Consider the following 21,690-nt stretch of genomic DNA (forward strand, 5'->3'; position numbering starts at 1 on the left):
CGCTTGTAATCCCCGTGCTTGGGAGGCAGAGACAGGAGGATCGCGCAGGTTCGAAGCCAGCCATGCGCTCTGGCTTAGGAGACCCTGTTTCCAAATAAAAATGTAAAAATAGGTCTGGGAGTGTAGCTCGGAGGTAGAAGGGCTTCCAGGAACTCCAGTGCCACCCCCCCCCCAAGAAAAAAGAAAGAAAGAAAAAGAAAAACCAAGGACCCTGTTAGATAGCATCAAACAACATATCTGAGTCTTAAAATTGGCAGTATCCTAAATTGTTTCCATTAATTCTAATTATTTATAATATTAAAAATTAAAATTACCATATAAAATGATCTTATTATAAGAAGTTCTGAACTACCACACCCGACTATTAAAATTAATTTATAAAAGCCAGGCGTGGTGGCTACGCTTGTAATTCCAGCACTTGGGAGGCTGAGATAGGAGGATCACACAGTTTCGAAGCCAGCCTCAGCTACTTAGTGAGCCTCTCAGCAACTTAGTGAGACCCTGTTTCCAAATAAAGTATAAAATAGGTCTGGGAGTATAGCCCGGAGGTAGAAAAGTCCCTGGGTTCTACTCTTAGTACCATTAAAAAAATTAATTTATAAATGACAAAACTGGACTTGGGAGGCTAAGAAAGAAGAATCACAGTTTTGAAGCCAGCCTCAGCAGCTTAGTGAGGCTCTCCGCAGCTAAGTGAAGACCCTGTTTCCAAATAAAAATATAAAATAGGTCTGGGGTGTCCCTAATACTACCAAAAAAAAAAAAAAAAGAAAGAAAGAAAAATAAAAGAAGTAGGTGAGTTCAAAGATCTTTAATGCCAAAGGGAATTCAGCCTTCAGCTTCTCAGTTCTCATTGTTACTGTTCTCTTCGAGGAAACAAGGATACAGTTCTGTGTGCAGTGGCCCTGGAACTCCTTGTTCTCCCTCACACACATGGTGTCACAGCAGAGAAGGCCAGAGCTTATTAGGTTTGAGACTCATTTTTCTGACCCAAACACCCACATTTTTTCCATTATACCACACTGCAAGGTTTCAGAGTAATCAAAAAGGTTGAAAAAAAAAGAAAGAAAATAGGAATTATATAGGTTAATAGGAATTAAATAGGTTTTTGCTACTGAGATAGCTATCAAAGTATTATGTGGGCATCTGATAAACATATTTAGCAAAATATATAATGCAAAAATGATAGAGATATCCAGTATCATTATAATACTTTGTAAATCATTAGTAATGTGGATATCAGCAGGTAAGTGAGGGAAGCACGCCTGCCAGTGCATGAGCTGTGAAGTGAATCTTTGGCGTACCACCTCCCAAACAGTGACACCGTAAGGAGGGGTCCGGAAGATCCGTTCTTGTTTACCAAACGCCCATCTTTTAGTACCTAGAGAAAAAGTAGGGAAAGGACAGTCAGCTGTATTCAAATACACATTGCAAGCCAAATATGGTGGCACACTCTTGTAATCCCAGCGCTTGGGAAGAGGAGACAGGAGGATCTCGCAGGTTCAAAGCCAGCCGTGCTGGCTTAAGAGACCCTGTTTCCAAATAAAAAAATAAAAATAGGTCTGGGAGTGTAGCCCAGAGGTAGAAGGGCTTCCCAGAACCCCAGTACAACCAAAAACAAACAAACAAACAAACAAACAAATACAAATTGCAAGCTACTAATGATTTTGAACCCACCCTAGATACAGTGGACAGTCAAGTCCTACCTGCTTGGAGAGGGAGGAACAGCTCTTTCACATGCTAATGAAACTTGGAGTAATTTAACAAAGCCCAAGATTTGAATCTCAAATTTTAATCTCAAACCATTAATGAAATGTCAATCAGCAGCAGGAACAAATCATTGGGTCCAGTTATGTGTAAGAAAACCAGGAACTAGACAAGTAAACATCACACTTGTCCCTCAAGAAGCTTAAAAGTTGGTAGTAAAACTTAGCAGATTCTAAATATAATGAAATCTGTATACTGGTATATTAGAGAGGAAAATGGAGACGTGTTTAGGAGGTATCAGAAGAAAAGGCTAGACTGGCTGGCTTCCCATGGTGGGACACAACCTGGGAAACAGTTAGAAATTTCTCCCTGGAACTGTACGGCACAGACATTGTGGGAAGTAGAAATCTAAGCATCAGAGGCTCACTCTGGGATAGAATGTGTGTGACAGGTGTAGGCAATGTGCCTTGTCACTCTAGTTTAGCTAGACCCAGTGGTGTTGGAGCCAGCAAGACATAGGCTCACAAGAACATATTGTTAAATCTCCAGAAAACGTGACAGGTGGTTGTTACATCAGCTATGTTAGTCAGCTTCTGGCTACTATAACAAAATACCTGAGGTAATTAACTTGTAAAACAGAACATTTTATTCTGGCTCATACTTTTGGAATTTTTAGTCCAAGACTGAGTTGGGAGAGAACAGTCATTCCTTTAGGCCTCTGATAAAGCAATACATTCTGGTAGAAATTCATGATGGAGCAAAACTCCTTAAATCATAGATCCCAGGAGCAGAGAGGAAGAAGAGGTTAAAGTCTTATAATCCCCTTCAAGGTGTGTTCCTCCCCACACTGCCTTGAGGACCTCTTATTAGACCCTACCACCTAAAAGTTCCAGGATGTCCCAATAGTGCTGCGACCCTGGGTGCCAGCCCTTTAACTCATAGACCATTGAGTAAAGATAAAGATTGATGAAGAAAAGAATAAGCCATATGATTAGATAAAGGTGGGGATCAGAAAATGAAAGCCACAAATGACCAGACTCTCCAAATGTATGGAGAGTAACTGAATGAAAAGGAATAAAAGGAAATTGACAGACAACAGATTGAAGAAGAATTAAAGAAAATAAGCCCTTCAGCTGTGGGAAAGACAGTTTAGACAGAAAAGAAATCTGCAACTGAGGAAACAGACACTTTATACTTGGAAAAAGAAAGTAACTAAATATCCTAGAAAATAATTGGTATGCTTCACATCACAAAGTAGCTTCCTGTGCATTATCATATTTGATACTAACCAAATCAATAAGGAAAGTATTCTCTCCTATATGCAGAGAATTCAAAGGTTAAGTGACTTGCCCAAGGTTACCTAACTAGTTATTCGCTGAGACCAAACCCTGCCAGTAATTTTGACAAGAGGCCTGAGTTACCTAAGGTGTTAGGACAAGATGTTTCGACATTTGTAGGTGTGGTCAGCAATACTCTATCCTGTTAGCATAAAATTAGGAGGAAGAGGAGAAAAGATATGCAATAAGTGTGTTGAAATTTCTTCAATTGTGATCCTCAAAGATAATGAGCAAATGTTTGCTCAGGGAGTGTTGTTCATCAGTCAGTGAAACTCAAAAAGACATGTGAGCATGACTAGTGTAAAACATTTGTCATCTACAATATTCTAACCTGTTTCTCTAGAAATAATAGCAGAGCAGTCATGCTTTGCAAGGCTGCTAGAGAAATAAATTTAAAAAACAAGAATTTTTTTTTGCTGTGTGTTTGGCTCTTTTAAAGAAAAGTAGGCATCCTCCTCCTTCATGGTCTTTAGGTCATCAACCCTAAAAAGGGAGAAACATGCAGGGTCTCAGACGCCATGACTTCCTAGTAATCTCCATGAACGCCCTCCCAATCCCTTTGGTTTTAATTCTGTGCTCACAAAATAAATGGCTTGACCCATCATTTGGACTCTTGAGAGGACTTGCCAGTTAAGAGCCTTCTTGGAGTGGTGGTTCATTGTTCTCAAGCAAAGTAAATCTATTTTCAAAAGTAACGAGTTGGTGCTCTTTTACTCATCTTGTGACTTTGTAAGTATCTATTCTTTAGAGCCAAATAGCTTTAGGGAATGGTACCTTGACTGCACTGGTAAAATGAACACCTGGACACTAGACTGAGGTCTTCCCTTCTGGGAATTGTTATATCAATGACCTGTTTGTTGGCTGCCAATAGCTTTTTTAATATCCTTTTTGGTCTGTTGCAATCTCTATCTCATTTCTCTTTCTAAAAATGAGCTGGAGTAGGCAAGGCAGGATCCAAATGATAATTATATTTTAAGTGCTTAATTTAAAGGATAAGTGTCCTCCCTCTTTTCCTCCCTCCCTCTTTCCCTCCAATCCAAGAATGAGGAGCCAGAGATGAGAAACAGCATGATCCCCAGAGAACTGCAAAGACTATGGTTGAGCTCTACAAATACTATGCGTTAGCCACGTGAACATTGACTCTCTTGTATCTTTCTCTAACTGTTCCGTAATGTCTGAAATCATTTGGGGATGAAAATGTTCTTTAAAAAAGAAGGGAGAAAGAAGGTGATTATGGATTAATTTTTTTGAAACTTCCAAATTCCTTTTCTATCTCCATGTGGCTTCTTCATATATTACACTCTAACTGCACAGTGAGAGTGAAATAGCCTTTCCAGCTGTGGACCTTTAACCTGCTCTGAAAAGCTCCTGCCTCCCCCCCCCCCCTTTTTCCTTGGATGAGGTGGTTTCATGGGGTTAATACTCAGTTGTACTTTAAAAATTCCTCATGGAGAGAAAGACTTCTATGAATGCACAACAAAGCAAAATTGTGAGTGTAGTACACAGAAAATGAGCCTGTGTGCCTGTTGGCTCAGGGCTTGCAGGATGCATCATGTGGCTAGACTTCGTGCATCCCTACGTCTAACTGTGACACTGCTTTCCCCTTTCTGGTTGAGACAACTGAAGGTATTTTCAGTTCATCTATGCTTATTTCTTCCATCTATGCTCACCAGAAGCCTTTTATTTTTTATTTTTTTATTTTTTAAATCTTTGATCCATCTGGAATTTATTATTTTTTAAATTTTTATTGCCTTTTAACTACAGGAATTTGGCTCCAGGCTCTACACTTCATGTCTGATCATAACTTTTGTATAAAAGGTTTTAAGCTTTTATTCCAGTGGCAATTTTCTTGGAGAGTTTACCTAACCAGGTTCTATAAAAGCCAAGGATTCCTGTTTTCTTACTATTGACTTCAGAGGATTAAGTAGTTTTACAAATACATTTTTCAACCTGATAATATAAAAATGTATAGACATATGAAATAAACAATCTGCCATCTATTTTCGTTGTTGTTGTTGTTGTTGTTGTTGTTGTTGTTGTTGTTGTTGTTTTGGATGGTACTGGGGATAAAATCCAGGGGCATTCTACCTCTGGGCTACACCCGCAGCCCTATTTTCTTATTTGGAAACAGGGTCTAAGTTGCTGAGAGCCTCACTAAGAAGCGGAGGCTGGCTTCGAACTTGTGTGATCCTCCTGTCTCAGCCTCCCAAGCACTGAGATTACAAGTGTGCACCACTATACCCGGCAGTTTTGCTTTTTTTTTTAAAAACAGGATCTTTGTAAGTGGCTGAGGCTGGCCTTGAAACTGTGATCCTCCTGTCTCAGCCTCCCATTACTAGGATTACAGGCATACATCACTGCACTTAAAAATTGCAATTTTGTTTGTTTCTTTGTTTGTTTCTGGTGGTCCTGGGGATGGAAGCCAGGGACTTCTACCTCCAGGCTACACTCCCAGACTTATTTTATGTTTTATTTGGAAATAGGGTCTCTTAAGCCAGCTGAGGCTGGCTTCGAACCTACACAATCCTCCTGTCTCAGCCTCCCAAGCACGGGGATTACAAGTGTGCGCCACCACGCCCTACTCAGCTTGCAATTTTTTTTAATTTTTATTTATTTATTTATTTATTTATTTATTTATTTATTTATGTTGCAGTCCTGGGGATTGAACCTAAGGGCATTCTACCTCCAAGCATACCCCCATCCCTATTTTTTATTCTTTAATTTGAAATAGGGTCTCACTAAGTTGTAGAGGAACTCACTAAGTAGCTGAGGCTGGCCAAAAACTCATGATTCTCTGTGGGGAGCCATTAAGGCTTTCCCCTAGATTAATGTTTCTGACTCAGCTGCCTGTCCTTCACCCAGAGTCAACAAGGTTTGGGGTCATGGAAAGTTCAGAGTAGAAGGTCTGGGAGAAGATCAGATGGTGATGGCACGAGGGTACTTATTAACCTATCTGTAATGTATGTGCTTTGTATTGGTCTCTATTGTATTCTGGTGGTGGTAGCACAAGGATGTTGATTGACCTGTGACTGTATAAATACCTCTGGAAAAACAAACCCAGTGGCGCGCAATAGAGAATACTGACCCAGGCATAGTCGTCGACCAGTAGAAATATTGACCCAGGAGCAGGGGTCGGCCAGTAGAGATAATGGGCTGGCGCCCCCCCCCACGTTAAAATAAATTAAATATTCTGAGAATCAAATTCTTAGAGTTAAATTCTTCATCCTCACGCCTCTCTTCAGAACCTGTATTTTTGCTGGCTGGCTCCAGCAATCCTCCTGTCACAGCCTCCCAATTAATGGGATTACAAGTGTGTACCACCAAGATAGCAATCTACAATTTAAAAAACTTCTTTGAGGACTGCCTTCTATGAATTGACATCTATTCTAATTTCCCTTTATAGAATATTCCATTCTTGTTACTGAAACCCTGCTACTGTTTGCCATAACACAGTGAAGGCATTAATAGGTATGTGTATTTGTGTGTGCATGTCTATGTGTGTGCATGTTATATACCAGCAGATTTAAACCTAGTCATCATTCTGATTAAAGAGTAGCTTATTTTGTGAATTAATTGGCTACAGCACTCACTTTGTGAAATAAATATCTGACTTTCAGCTTTTCTCTACCTGTGACAAAAGAAAATTATTGTCTATAAACAAAAAACCTTCAGTGAATACTGGAACTCATAGATTCTAGTTATGCTATTGTATTATTCCAGTGAAATATCATCACTTAGCTGGGCATGGTGGTGCACACTTGTAATCCTAGTACTTGGGAGGCTGAGACAGAAGAAGCATGGCTTTGCGGCCAGCCTCAGCTACTTAGCGAGGCCCTTGGCAACTCAGTGAGACCCTGTTTCAAAAATAAAAAGACAGCCAGGCATGGTGGTGCACACTTGAAATCCCAACATTTGAGAGACTGATACTGGAGGATCGCAGTTCGTGGACAGCCTCAGCTACTAGTGAGGCCCTTTGCACCTCAGTGAGACCCTGTTTCAAAAAATAAAGAAGAAAAAATAGGACAGGGGGTGTATCTCAGAGGTAGAATGCCCCTGGGTTCCATCCCCAGACCTGCAAAATAAATAAATAAATAAATAAATAAATAAATAAATAAATAAACAAACTAACTAACTAACTAACTAAAAAATAGGGCTGGGGTGTAACTCGGAGGTGCAATGCCCCTGGGTTCCATCCCCGGTACCAGAGGGGAAAAAAATAAGGCCGGGGTGTAGCTCAGGGGTAGAATGCTTCTGGGTTCAATCCCCAGTACCATGAAAAGAAAGAAAGAAAGAAAGAAGAGAGAAAGAAAGAAAGAAAGAAAGAAAGAAAGAAAGAAAGAAAGAAAGAAAGAAAGAAAGGAAGAAAGAGAGATCACTTTTGAATGAGTTAGCATAAACTAGAAACATGGTCACAAAAATTTCTCCTCCTTTATCACTGCCCTTTTGCAGTGTGGAATTACAGTTCTTCCCACTGAGAGGTCTGAGTCATTTATTTCTCAACAACTTGAATATACCCTGACTTGCTGTGGTTGATGACATTGTGATATGCAAGCTGAGAGCTGCAAAGAACTTCTCCATTGTGGCCTTTGGCTTTGATGCTCTTGGACTCATTCAACTAAAATGTGAACAAGTGCCAGGTGTGGTGGTACACACCTGTAATTCCAGCACTTGGGAGGCTGAGACAGGAGGATCATAGACTAGAGGTCAGTTTCAGCAATTTAGCAAAACTCTCAGTAACCCAGTGAGATCCTGTTTCAAAACAAAACTAACTAACCTGTCTAGGGGTATAGTTCAGGGGTAGATTGCCTCTGGGTTCAATTCTCAGTAACACACACACACACACACACACACACACACACAGAGAGAGAGAGAGAGAGAGAGAGAGAGAGAGAGAGAGATATCACAAGAAGAGATGGCCTCAGTCATCCCAGGGGTTCAAGAAAAAACCATCTCAAACCAGTCAGCTCCAACAACCCAGTAGCTACTGGCAGACACAGGGAGCCCAGCCCACATCAGCCAAACCCATCTCAAGCTTGAAAAACAGCCTTTCCCAGTTCAAATTGACAACCTGTAAAACCAGAGTTAAACAGAGGCTATTGTTTAAAGCACTAGGCTTTAAGGAAGTTTATTACTCAGCAAAGGGTAACTGATAACAGCTGCTATAGCAGTTGCCACAGTCTTTTTCTTCTGGCTTCACAGAACAGAGAAGATGAGAACGCCCTTTAAATGCTCTTACCTCCAATTTTCCAGGTGACAGTTGAATTTCAGAAAGTAGCATTTCAGGGAACACATACTCTGTTCCAAACGTACCACTGAGGGAGAACGTTTCAAATCTGGTAGAAGCAGTTTCTACTGGCTGCCCACAAGTTTTCAGACTAGTCGCTTTGCACTTTAGCATCGTACATACCTGTGTGGGACAAATGCAGGCAAAACACAATGGCCAACGTCTCAGGTACTCGCCCTAGAACTGTTGACTTGGTTTTTAACCCTAGCAGGGTAAAAATCCCTTTCCCCACAGAGAGATTTAGATCATATTTCTTATAATTTTCTGCTTCCTTGAACATGTGAAATGATTTAGGAAGCAACCCGCTTCATAGATAGCAAGTCGATTTTAAAAAAGAAGTCAGTTTAGAATTAAACCATTAATTGGTGTATCAGATGATGCCATTGAAACCCTTTAGACAATAATAATACTAATGCCAAAAGGAAAACTAAATTGTGACTGTAAGATTGTAGAAATGCGGGTGTGCCCCATTAGCATAGAGACACGCCGAGATCCATAATAAGTTACGAGAGGCTTTATTCGTGGGGGGTCAACCCCCAGCCCCCGCGTGGCCGCGGGGGCCGGTGGCCAGCGGGAGAATGCCTCCCTCCCTCTCCCGGTCCTCTCTGAACTCTCTCTTCCGGGGCGGGAGGCCTGGTGTCCGGAATCGCAGGGCTCCGCCTCCTAGCTCTCAGCCCTGCCCCAACTTTACAGTGACCACCTCTGAACCTTACCTCTCTTTCCGTATCATTTTCTTTAGAAGAAGACAATAAGGCATGGAGTATTTAAAAAGGCAAATACAAGCTGGGTGTGGGGCCCCAGGCCTGTCATCCAAGTACTAGGAAACATGCAATAGGAGGATCCCTGGTTCAAGGTCAGCCTCGGCAACTCAGTGAGACCCTCGGCTACTTAGAAACACCCTGTTTCAAAATAAAAATAGAGTAGGGGGTGTAACTTGGAAGTCAGTGCCCCTGGATTCAATACCCAGCACCACACACACAAACAGAGCAAAGTCATAGCCAATGCACTATAAAAAGTTCCCATCTTTAGAATTTGTCATCTGAAGGGGAAAAAAAAAAGATTAGGACATCTCATTAGAAGGAGAGATTCCTAGCTGGATGTGATGGCACATGCTTGTAATCCCAGCATTTGGGAGGCTCAGATAGGAGAATTGCGGTTCACAGCCAGCCTCAGCTACTTAGTGAAGCCCTTTACAACTCAGTAAGACCCTGTTTCAAAATAAAGAATAAAAAGTATGGCTGGGGGGTGTAACTTGGAGGTAGAATGCCCCTGGGTTCAATCCCCAGTATCGCAAAAAAAAAAAAAAAAAAAAAAAAAAAGGAGGAGGAGGAGGGATTCCTGGTTCATCAGCCTCAGCAACCTAGCGAGACATGTTCAAAACAAAAAATAAAAAGATCTGAAGGTTTAGCTTGGAGGTAAAATGCCACTGGATTCTATTCATAGTACAGAGAAGGAAGGAAAGAAGAAAGAAAGAAAGAGAGAAAGAGAGACAGAGAGACAGAGAGAGAGAGAGAGAGAGAGAGAGGAAGAGAAGGAAAGGGAAAAAAAATAATAAGGCTTTATATTTAGATTGAGAAAACCTAGTTAAGGAAGACTTCTGGATTTTTGCCACAATATTTAAAGTAGTTCAGGTGTCAAATAGAATGTCTTTGTAGTCAGGTATTTTTTATGTGTTCAAAGCAAGAAATTAAAAATTATTAATTCTTATGGCAAATTTCATATTTGATCAGTGTGTGTGTGTGTGTGTGTGTGTGTGTGTGTGTGTGTGTTACTGTCCTTGCATGGAGCCATTCCAAGATAAAATACTTGGTTTCCTGAAGCAAATATAAAAAGTTAACCTAGAATGTAGTGACACCTAACATTGCTTTAACTAAGCTGAGATTACCTGCCAGTACTCTTTTCTCCTACTGCCGTGAAATCCTGTAAAAGCTCCCAGAACATACACTTCATTCTCTTCTTTTTCTAGCATTGTGTAGCTTAAATGACAGCATAACTCTTTTTGACAGACCGTCAGATTCCCTCGATTTTCAACCAGCTCTGTGAAGTTGAATTCATCCCGGGAAATAAATCCCCCGAAAGTTTTGCTCTGCACTGGGAAGGGTTTGATGGTGGTGGCGTAGGCGCTCCAGTTCACGGTCGTCGGGTAGGCAGGAGAGAGCCGGGGGTGCACATCCACCTCCGACAGAAGGAGCTTTCCCGAGTCTGTTTTCATGTCATAATGGGACACTTTGGGAGAGTGAGGTGCATAGATTCCACTCCCTGGGAATGAAAGACCAGTCTTGTTAGCAACAACAACAATAATACACACACACACACACACACACACACACACAATGTCCACAAGCTCTTCAACACACCTTTCTCCAATGACGGGGTCTAATTCCCTTATGCTGGACCTAGTGACTCCCCAAATGAGCAGAACATAGAAGAAGTGAGGTGATAATTGGTCAAAAATAGAAAGATGGCTTCTTTCTGCCTGTCTCTGTCTCTTCATATCTGTCTGTCTCTCTCTCATCACTTACCCTGGGGGAAGAGAGCTGCCGTACAATGAGGCTTCATTCATTCATTTATTCATTCATTCACTGGCACTGGGGATTCAACCCAGGTATACTCTGCCTCTGAGCTATGCCCCCAGCTCTATTTTATTGTTTTTTTTCTTAAAGGTATCACTAAGTTGCAAAAGGCCTCCATAACTTTTTGAGGCTGGTGTCAAACCTGTCATCCTCCTGCCTCAACCTCCCAAGTACTAAGATTACAGGCATGCACCACCATTCCAGACTCAGTGTCATGAGGTTAACTTATCATCCAGCCCACTGGAAAGAGAACAAAGAAACAAAGGCCTCCTGTCAACAGTCATGAGCAACTGAGAGTTCCTGCCAGTGGCTATGTGCGCCAGCCACCCCAGACACAGAAACACTTGCAAATGATGTGCTGGCCTGGCCACCAGCTGGATGCTACCCGAGAATGTGGTCTGAGCTAGAATCACCCTGCTAGGCCACTGCCAGCCTCCTGGTGAACAGAAACTGGGAGATGACAAATGGTGGATGTTTTAAGCCATGTTTACTTTTAACTTTTAAAGTAACTTGTTTTATGGCAATGCATAAATAATATGATGCTGTGCCCTTGCCAGTTCAGAGCACACCTCTATTCAGGTCCCTGCCTGGTTACTTGCTACCTGCATCACCTTTGACAAGTGATCTGTAATCTCTGTCTTATTTTTTTTCTTTTCTTTTCCTTCTTTTTTTTTTTTTTATAGTACTGGGGATTGAACTCAGGAGCACTCTACCCCTAAGCTACACCTCCAGCCCTACTGCTTTTTTATTTTGAAACTGGGTCTCCCTATATTGATGAGTCTCACTACTCTATGAGGCTGTCCTCAAACCTGCGTTCCTCTCGTCTCAGTCTCCCAAATTCAGAATTACAAGCGTGTGCCACCATGCCTGGCTTCTGTCTCAAATTTCTAATCAGTAAATTGGGATGTTAATACCTATCACGCAGAGCCAGGCATGGTGGCGCACGCTTGTAATCCCAGCATTCGGGAGGCTGAGACCTGGAGGATCGCGGTTCGCGGACAGCCTCAGCTTCTTAGTGAGGCCCTCTGCAACTCAGTGAGACCCGGTTTCAAAAATAAAGAATAAAAAATAGGGCAGGGGGTGTAGCTCGGAGGTCAAACGCCCCTGGGTTCCATCCCCAGACCCGAAAAAATATATAATAATAACTATCACGTAGAATTGTAATAGTTACCCAAGTTGTACACATAAATGTTTTAGCATGGCCATAGCTATTATAATCAAGTATTAGCTTTCTTATTATAGAAGGATGGCAAATTGAGTGAGGGTTTCAATAAGAAAGCAAAAAAAAATAAGACAGATCATGTCTGAGGCCGTAGTTTCTCTGTTAGAGAAGTGAAAGCAACACACCTCACCTGGCTATGGGTTTACCTGTCATCTTCAGGCTGACATGGTGTGTGTTGGCTGCAAGCAGATTAACACGCATTCCCATCGCCCAAGCCGAATGGAACTCAATCGCTGTCAAAAAAGGCAAAACATTCATCCAAGATGTGGGAAACAGAACAGTATCCACTTGGAAGTCTTCCACCAGGGTAACTGCAGGATCGTGGAAGAGTATATCAAAGCACGTGAAAATGCCGAACTTTCCAAATGTAGTGTTGAAAGTCACCATCTCTGGTTTTTGGGGGACATCAAACTGAAACTCCCAGTAGAGGTGGTACTATAATAAATACATAGACAATCACTAGTAAAGCCTTGTTTATGGAAGAGATGACTCCCACCCCCCCCCAAAATTAGTAAAAAATGTGGCTATGGTGGACGACAGAAAATCTCCTGGAAAGTGAATGAATTTGCATGTGATGAACATTTCCAAAGGAGTGTTGAGGAGCAAGCAACAGATGCCCGGAGTACCTCTCTCCTCTTTTGCCCCCCACCCCCGCTTAAGAGCCAAATCCCTCCCCATGGGCCCCAAGACTGAGGGCTTCTTAAAAGATGAAGACGTGCATTGTTCTCCCTGAAATTCCTGGTACCTGGAAACACAATAGATACACGGTAAACACGTAGGAGTCGGATGAAGACCTCATCCCTCTTGCTTCATCATGTTCTATCTAAACTAATCTCAGGAATCCTTACCCAGCTTTTAAAATTACTGTTCAGAAGGAATATTCTTTAATTATCTCCAATTCCTTTCTAGGTAAAAATCAAAACAACTAACTTAATCTGATCATCAGGGTCAATAGTTAATACAAAGATCTGCAAGACCAGGAATGTTAAGGATTGAAGAGACTACACAAGCGTCTCCAAGTTTCTTTTTCCTTCCTTCCTTCCTTCCTTCCTTCCTTCCTTCCTTCCTTCCTTTCCTTGTTTTTTCTTTCTTTCTCTTGCTTTTTTTTTTCTTTTTGTGGTACTGGGGATTGAACACAGAGGCATTCTACCTCTGAGGTACACCCTCAGCCCTTCTCATATTTTTGTTGTGAAACAGGGACTCGTTCAGTTTCTGAGAGTCTCTCTGTATTGCTGAAGCTGTCCTCAAATTATCTCAGCATCTCAAGTACTAAGATTATAGACCTCTACTACCATGCCTTGTTCTAAATTTATTTTCTAATAAAAGAAAGAAATTGAATTTTACTATAGCATTTTAAGAATTGATCAATAATACTACTTCCATTAAGCCCACATGTCAGAAGTCATGAATGTTCCTCAAGGTATCCTGAGGGAAGAGCGTGGACCTCAACTTAGACAGGATGCCTGCAAGTCCCATTCAAACCTGCCCACACCCACTGGGCTGTCCTGTAGTGCACTTGGACCTGGTGAAATGAATTGGCCAATCATGTAACCACTGTGAACTAAACCAACATTTGCAGAATGGGAGGAAAGATAGCTTTGAAATGGCTTTTGCCACCTGGGCATGGTAGCACATGCTTGTAATCCTAATACTTGGGAAGCTGAGACAGAAGGATCAAAGGTTCGCAGCCAGCCTTGGCAACTCAGTGAGGCCCTCTGCAAACTTGTTTCAAATACAGAATAAAACACCGGATGTGGTGGCTCAAGTTTGTAATCCCTGCGCTTGAGAGGCAGAAACAGGAGGATCGTGCTGGTTCAAAGCCAGCCTCCCTGGTTTAAGAGACCCTGTCTCCAAATAAAAATATAAAATAGGTCTGGGAGTGTAGCCCGGAAGTAGAAGGGTTTTCAGGAACCCCAGTACCACCCAAAAAAAAAAAAAAAAAAAAAGAAAGGAAGAAAAAAAGAAAATACAGAATGTAAAAAGGGTTTGGAGTGTAGCTCAGAGATAGAATGCCCCTGGGCTCATTCCTCAATAACACACACACACACACACACACACACACACACACACAGCTTTTGCATCAATAGATACTACTGCTAATAATAAAAAAGATAACATGAATAATGCAAACTAATCTAAACAAAATGAAAGAGCGACATTTCTATTCCTAATATAAGACACATTTTGAGAAGAAATGATAATAGTTTAATTACATATGAAGTCATCAAAACCCACAGTTATAAAAAAAAGTTTTGAAATTGTATTTTATTTACCTACATATATTGAGAAATCAAATTTAAAATTTTTTCTAGTAGCCAAGTGTGGTGGCGCACACTTGTAATCCCCGTGCTTGGGAGGCAGAGACAGGAGGATCACGTAGGTTCAAAGCCAGCCGCGTGCGCTGGCTTAGGAGACCCTGCTTCCAAAAAAAAAAAAAAAAAAAATGTAAAAATAGGTCTGGGAGTGTAGCCCGGAGGTAGAAGGGCTTCCAGGAACCCCAGTACCACCAAAACAACAACAACAAAATTTTTCTAGTAGGTATACATAAACAAAATCATTTCAATATCACTGGTTTAATATCATTATTCTTAATATCTGTGTTTTAACTCCCAGGAAATAACTTCTCCCTGAAAATATTTTAAGTCTACAATTTAAGGTGCTTAGAAAAAAATATCAAGGGACAATCACCCTGACTGCAAATTGCATGCCGGTTTAAAAGGCCAGGCTCTGTCCCTACTCAGTTTAGTGTAGAAGTGTGACTTAAGGATCACTTTCCTTTTTTTTTTTTTTTTTTCCGGGTCTGGGGATGGAACTCAGGGACATTTGACGTCTGAGCTACACCTCCTGCCCTGTTATTTTAGTCTTTATTTTGAAACAGGGTCTCACTAAGTTGCGGAGGGCCTCACTCAGTAGCTGAGGCAGTCTGCAAAGCACCATCCTCTGGTCTCAGTCACCCAAATGCTGGGATTACAAGTGTGCACCATCATGCCTGGCTCACTTTCTTTTTTTTTTTTTTAAATTCAGAGTTAAAGGTAAAAACTCTATGGTTTGATTTTAAATCTATAACAAAGTAATTAAATTAACTGGTATAGAAAATAAAAATATTAGCTGGGCGTGGCAGCGCACACTTGTAATCCCAGCATTAGGGAGGCTGAGACCAGAGGATCATGGTTAGCAGACAGCCTCAGCTACTTAGTGAGGCCCTCTGCAACTCAGTGAGACCCGGTTTCAAAATAAAGAATAAAAAATAGGGCAGGAGGTATAGCTCGGAGGGCTAATGCCCCTGGGTTCCATCCCCAGGTTTGCAAAAAAAGGAAAAGAAAAGAAAAGAAAAGGAAAGAAAAGAAAGGAAAAGAAAAGAAAAAAAATATTTTTGTAATTTGATAAAGAAATTAAACTATGTGAAACTGATTTGTGTAATCTTGAAATATCTTCATACCATTTAAGTATTAAGTGGGGTCCACATTACAGTCACCTTTGTATCCTTTGCATTAATATTATGTATTGTTTTATGTACAATATTATGATTGTTTTCATCGCAATTCTGGCCCATTGTAATAGTTTCTAACAGGTCTTGTTCTACATGTTTTTTTTTCCTAAAATGCCACTTTCTTTGTTATTCATTTTCATTAAAAACTCTCCAGTCATATCATTCTGTAGATGACATTATATAGTCATATATCATGACATATAGTAAGATCATGTCATCTAGGGAATGAAGCTCAAACTCCCAAACACCGCAGTCTGCATCCACACATCTGGCTCCACGTCCTCATCTCCTACATCTGCCTCTCTTACCTTGTGGTACCGTGCCACCAGTTTTCCCTCTGCATCATACACCACATTGGTATTGTATTGATAATAGCCATTAGGATGACACGCGGCGTCACGGGAATCACATGGCTTTTTGTCTCCGATATTTGCCACCACATAGATAGAGTTGTTCCTGGCTAGGCAGCTGAGTCTTGCTTGTACTGGTGTGTGACCAAATCTAAATCAAATTTTAATAATGACATTTGAATTTTTAAATGTATTTAACTCATTTCATACAGAGACAATAACAACACCAAGGGCCTATATATAAAACTGAAGTCAATAGAAAAACTACTCGTAGAAAAGATTGTATTTAGACTAAGTATATGGTGCACCCTTGTAATCCCAGTACCTGGGAAGCTGAGCCAGGAGGATCGTGGGTTTGTGGCCACTCTCAGCTACTTAGTGAGGCCCTCTACAATTTAGCGAGACTCTGTTTCAAAATAAGGAATAAAAACAGGGTTGGGGGTATAGCTCAGAGGTAGAATGCCTGAGTTCAATCCCTAGTATTCTCCCCCACCAAAAAAATTCACACTTTAAAAAAACACAGATTGAGCTGGCGTGGTGGTGCACGCTTGTAATCCCAGCATTCGGGAGGCTGAGACTAGAGGATAGAGGTTCACGGACAGCCTCAGCTATCTAGTGAGGCCCTCTGCAACTCAGTGTGACCCAGTTTCAAAATAAAGAATAAAATATAGGGCAGGGGGTGTAGCTCGGAGGTTGAATGCCCCTGGGTTCCACCCCCAGACCCCCCCACACACAAAAAAAACCAGATTGTATTTAAACCTGATAAATATTTTCTACACTGTATCTATTGCTCCAGGAGTTCTCCTCCTCCTCCTCCTCCTCCTCCTCCTCCTCCTCCTCCTCCTACTCTGCTGCTCCTCCTCCTCCTCCTCCTCCTCCTCTGCTCCTCCTCCTCCTCCTCCTTCTTCTTCTAGTGGAGATTGAGAGGCATTTGGCCTCTTAACTACAACCCCAGCCCTTTTTAGTTTTTATTTTGACACAGGGTCCCACTAGTTTACTGAGACTGGCCTGGAACCTGTGATCCTCCAGTCTCTGACTCCCAAGTACTTGGCATTATAGGCGTGTACTACCACACCCACTGTCCCCTCACACACAGATGGCAACATAAAATAAAAGCCTCTCTTGACCCTACACGCCCTTTCAAATACTGTTTCAGTTCTCAGTTCTGCCTTAACAGCGAATCTCTTTGACAGAGTTGCTCATTTTGCCATCCCCGGTTCCTCCTGTCCGTCGTCATTCGACACACTCTGGTTGATTTTCATTGCTGTCATCTTAACTCGTCCTGGTGCCAGCAGTGACTCCACATCTTACTTCATCTTGCCTGACTTATCTGCAGCAGCTCACAGAGCTGCTCACTCCCCCGTCCTGGAAACACGCTCTTGTTCTGCTCATCAGTTGCTCTTCTCTGCCACCTTTGCTGGTTCCTTCCTCCATTTCCTCTGAGTCTAAATGCTGGGATTTTTTCAAAGCTCAAGCCTTTTACCAGCTCTTTTCTCTAACTCAGTCTGTAGGTGAACTCATCATGGTGTTAACAACCATCTGTATGCTGACTTTTGATTTTCTTTTCTCTTCTTTTCTTTTCTTTTTTTTTTTTTCCAGTATTGAGGATGGAACCCAGGGGGCATTCTACCTCTGAGCTACACCCCAAGCCCTATTTTTTATTCTGTATTTTGAAACAGGGTCTCATGAGTTGCAAAGGGCCTCACTAAGTAGCTGAGACTGGCCACGAGCCTGGATACTCCTGTCTCAGCCTTCCAAATGCTGGGATTACAAGCGTGCACCACCACGCCCAGATTGACTTTTGAATTTCTATCTCCATAGCTAACTGGTGTCCTCATGCCAGACTATATAATTCCCAGGAAGATATCTCCATCTAGACATCTAAAAGGCAGCACAAATTTAAGATGTGGAAAAGCAAATTGCTGATTTCCATCCTCCGACCCTCTGCACCTTCAATGCTCCCTCTGTCTGGAAAGCTCAAACTCATTCCTCTAGTGGAATTAACTATACCTATGATGGGCAATGATGCAAGCCCATTTTTTGTTAAAGTTTGTCCTTTCTACTCTGGGATTATGAATAAGGCACTTAGGAACCATATGGAATGAGCTCCCCCAACCTTCACTAGCTCCTGTGGCTACTGTGATCTTTGACTTTTCCACAAATTTGCAATGTGTATTGCTTTTAACAAAAAATCTAGAACTCAGTTATTGTCCTATTTTCCTTCACAAAAGACAGGTTCTTACAAAGCCAATTTAAAAAAATCCTGTTGAACAGGAAGAAGGAAATATCCACCACCCTGTAATCCTTCATCTCCTCCCTTGTACGCAGTCCCTCTTTCTAGAGCTCAAAACAGCTGTTCCCCAAACCCTTAGAGAAACTTCGTAATCACAGACGTGACTGAAAAAGTGTAGTACCTATGATCCTCCACCAAAACACGCCAAGGTAATGTTTAATAAACTCAATGTGCAGTAGAAGACTGAGGGAAGGAAAGAGAGCCTGAGAGGAAGAGAGAAGAGGAGAAGTGATTCAGCAAAGGATGGGTGTGAAAGAGAGATTAATCGGTGGGGTCAAGAACCCACATCCTGTTTCTCCACCGATCGTCTTCCAGCCAACGTGGACTGCAGGACTCATGAATGCACTGTGTACTTACACTTACTGAATATTTTATATTAGAAGGTAACTAAGTAACCTTTTCCAGGGAGATTAGCTCCATGAATCTGGAGAAGTGATAAAAGTTTTTCTTTTTCTTTTTTGGTCCCAGGTATTGAAGCCAGGGACATTGTACCTCTGAATTATACTCCAAACCCTTATTTTGAAACAGGGTCTTGCAAGGTTGCCAAGGGTCTTGCCAAGTTGCTGAGGCTGGTCTAGAACCTGCAACCCTCCTATCTCAGCCTCCCAAGTACTGGGATTATAGGTATGTACCACCGTGCCTAGCTTGGAAATGCAAGGGTTTTTTTTTTGTTTTGTTTTGTTTTGTTTTTGGTGGTACTGGGGATGGAACCCAGCGGCTTTCTACCCCTAGTTCACATTCTGACCTATTTTTTCATATTTTATTTGGAAACAGGATCTCACTAAGTTGCTGAGAGCCTCACTCAGTAGCTGAGGCTGGCTTCTAACCTGCACGATCCTCCCGTCTCAGCCTCCCAAGTGCTGGGATTACAAGTATGAGCTAGCACACCAGGCTGGGAAATGCAGTTTTAAAGGTCTTATGATTCACTAGGAAGTCCATGGTAAGATCTTTTTGCCTAGAAAGCAGACTTCAGAACAGATAGCCTTGATGACACTGAAATATGGTCCCTTCAACCGAAGACCTTGTACTATTTCTCTGACACAACACACTGTCCACTTTAAGAATTACATTGCGATTTTTATTCACGATATCTTCTTCCTTTAGTTTTCCTTGTAATAAGTACTCTGTTTACATATTTCCCCCACATTTCATAAAGATATTCAATCACAAAAGATTTTTTTTTTTGCAGTACTGGGTTTGGAACCCAGAAGTATTCTACTTCTGAGAAACGCGCCCAGCCCTATTTTTTTATTCTTCATTTTGAAACAGGGTCTCACTGAATTGCAAAGTAGTAGCTGAGGCTGGCCACGAACAGCAATACTCCTGTCTCAGCCTCCCAAATGCTGGGATTACAAGTGTGTGCCACCACGCCTGGCTCACAAAAAATTAAGTGATATTTAAGTGGAATTTTAAAGAATCTAACAAGAAAAATATAACCATAATATACATAACACATGTGAGAATTAAAGGTCAAGCATTTTGCTTTGGAAAATTACTTTAGAAAATTAATAGCATTTTTTGTCCCAAACAAGTAGGCTAGCTGAAATACCTGTGGGGGTCCTGACATGGAATCCAGTTCACCTGAGGGTCTGGGATGTCCTCCAGGTAAGGGAAAATGGTTTTCCTGGTAAGTTTCCATCCATACACAGCATCTTCCGGAGTCACGATGATCTGGGCACCCTGTTTAAAAACAAACAAATCAAAATTGGTTTTTTTATGTACAAAATACACAATTCAACACTCCTGTCTTTTTTACCAGCTCCCGTTCCCTCACTTAAATTATAGTCAGAAGAAATTAACAGAGTACCTGCTTAGCTGCCTGAGCAATTGCTCTCCCTAGGATGTCTATATTCTCATTCATGAGGCGTAAGGCATGGTCCTGAGAAACAGGTATTTCTGTTTGTCTTGGCAGTATGACTGCATGTTCATACACGGCTGCTATGAATGTGTCCAGGGCACCAGCATGCAGGGTAATGAGGGCAAAAACTGCTGCAGAGGTTCGAATGGAGGAAGTGATCATGGCTAAGGGTAAGTGATTTCTGAATGTGGAAATAACATTCAGGTAGTATTTATAGAGGGGAGAAAATTTATGCAACATTTGGCTGCCAGCTATTGGGCTTTTATTTTATAATCTTAAGAGCACAACATGCCTGATCAGTTCTGAAGGGGAAAAAATGTCACAGTTCAATGAATGTAATCAGAGAGAATTACAAAGATTAAATGGAGTGGGTTGGTGCATGCCTGTAATCCCAATGCTTGGGAGGCTGAGACAGGAGGATTGCAGGTTTGAGGACACCCTCGGCAATTTAGTGAGACTCTTAGCAACTTAGCAAGATCCTGTTTCAAAACAAAACAAAGCAAAAAAAAAAAAAGTGCTGTGGATATAGGCCAGAAGTAGAATGCTCCTGGGTTTAATTCCCAGTAACACACACATGCATGCACATGACCATACATACACAAAAGAAAGAATTCCAAGGATTAAATGCCAGGATTTATTTTATTGATAAAGAATTTATATTATTGATAAAATTTAGTGTCAAATATTTAAAATTTAAGGATAGTGCAATCTACTTTTTATTAATAAAAATAGTAATTAAATAAACTTTCATGTGAAAAAATATCACAGCAAGCTGGATGTGGTGACACATATCTGTTGAGTGACAGAACAACACATCACATTTATTTATTTATTTATTTTATTTTTGGTACTGGGGTTCCTGGAAGCCCTTCTACCTCCGGGCTACACTCTCAGACCTATTTTTACATTTTTATTTGGAAACAGGGTCTCCTAAGCCAGTGCGTGCGGCTGGCTTCGAACCTGCGTGATCCTCCTGTCTCTGCCTCCCAAGCGCGGGGATTACAAGCGTGCGCCACCACGCCCAGCTACATTTATTTTTAGAAGAGAGAAAAAAATGTTTCAGGTGGTGGGAATCAAACCTGCAGGTATTCACCTCTGGGCTACACCTCCAGCCCTATTTGTATTTATTTTCTATTTTGAAACAGGGTCTTGCTAGGTTGATGAGCATCTCACTACTTGTTGAGACTGTCCTCAGACCTATGATCCTCCTGTCTCACCCTCCTAAGTATTAAAATTACAGGCGTGTACCACCACACCTGGCTGGAGAAAAAGTTTTAAATATTTACCGCTAGAATTCATAACAAAACAGTATCAAGAAAAAGAATTTACATTTGACATTCTGACTTACCTATTGCTGTTAAGAGACTTAAGAAGACCTGCTCCATGTAAGCAGATTTTTAGTGTAGTCTGTTCATTGCTACATCCTTAGCATCTAAAACACTGACTCCCCAGAGGCTATTTCCTGGGGTTGGGTTGCAAGAGAAATCAAGAGAAACTTCCGGGAAGATGGCGACGGAGGAAAGTGGGGCTTATGAGCCCCGCTAACAACCAATCTCTATTACCACAAAATCAGCGCCTT

General features: G+C 41.5%; 1 protein-coding gene across 1 annotated transcript; it reads right to left on the reverse strand.

Moving 5' to 3' along the window:
• Positions 1-1,201: 1,201 nt before the first annotated feature.
• On the reverse strand, positions 1,202-20,273 carry VNN2 (vanin 2; the record flags this gene model as incomplete). The annotated part of the gene is made up of 7 exons (XM_080700465.1): positions 1,202-1,378; positions 8,278-8,448; positions 10,211-10,584; positions 12,267-12,555; positions 15,919-16,111; positions 19,803-19,933; positions 20,061-20,273. The coding sequence occupies 7 exons, from the start codon at positions 20,271-20,273 to the stop codon at positions 1,202-1,204; spliced, it is 1,548 nt and encodes a 515-aa protein (XP_080556591.1).
• Positions 20,274-21,690: the final 1,417 nt, after the last annotated feature.

This window comes from Muscardinus avellanarius (genome assembly GCF_963383645.1).
Source record: "Muscardinus avellanarius genome assembly, chromosome: 8".
NCBI classification, from domain to species: Eukaryota; Metazoa; Chordata; class Mammalia; order Rodentia; family Gliridae; genus Muscardinus; species Muscardinus avellanarius.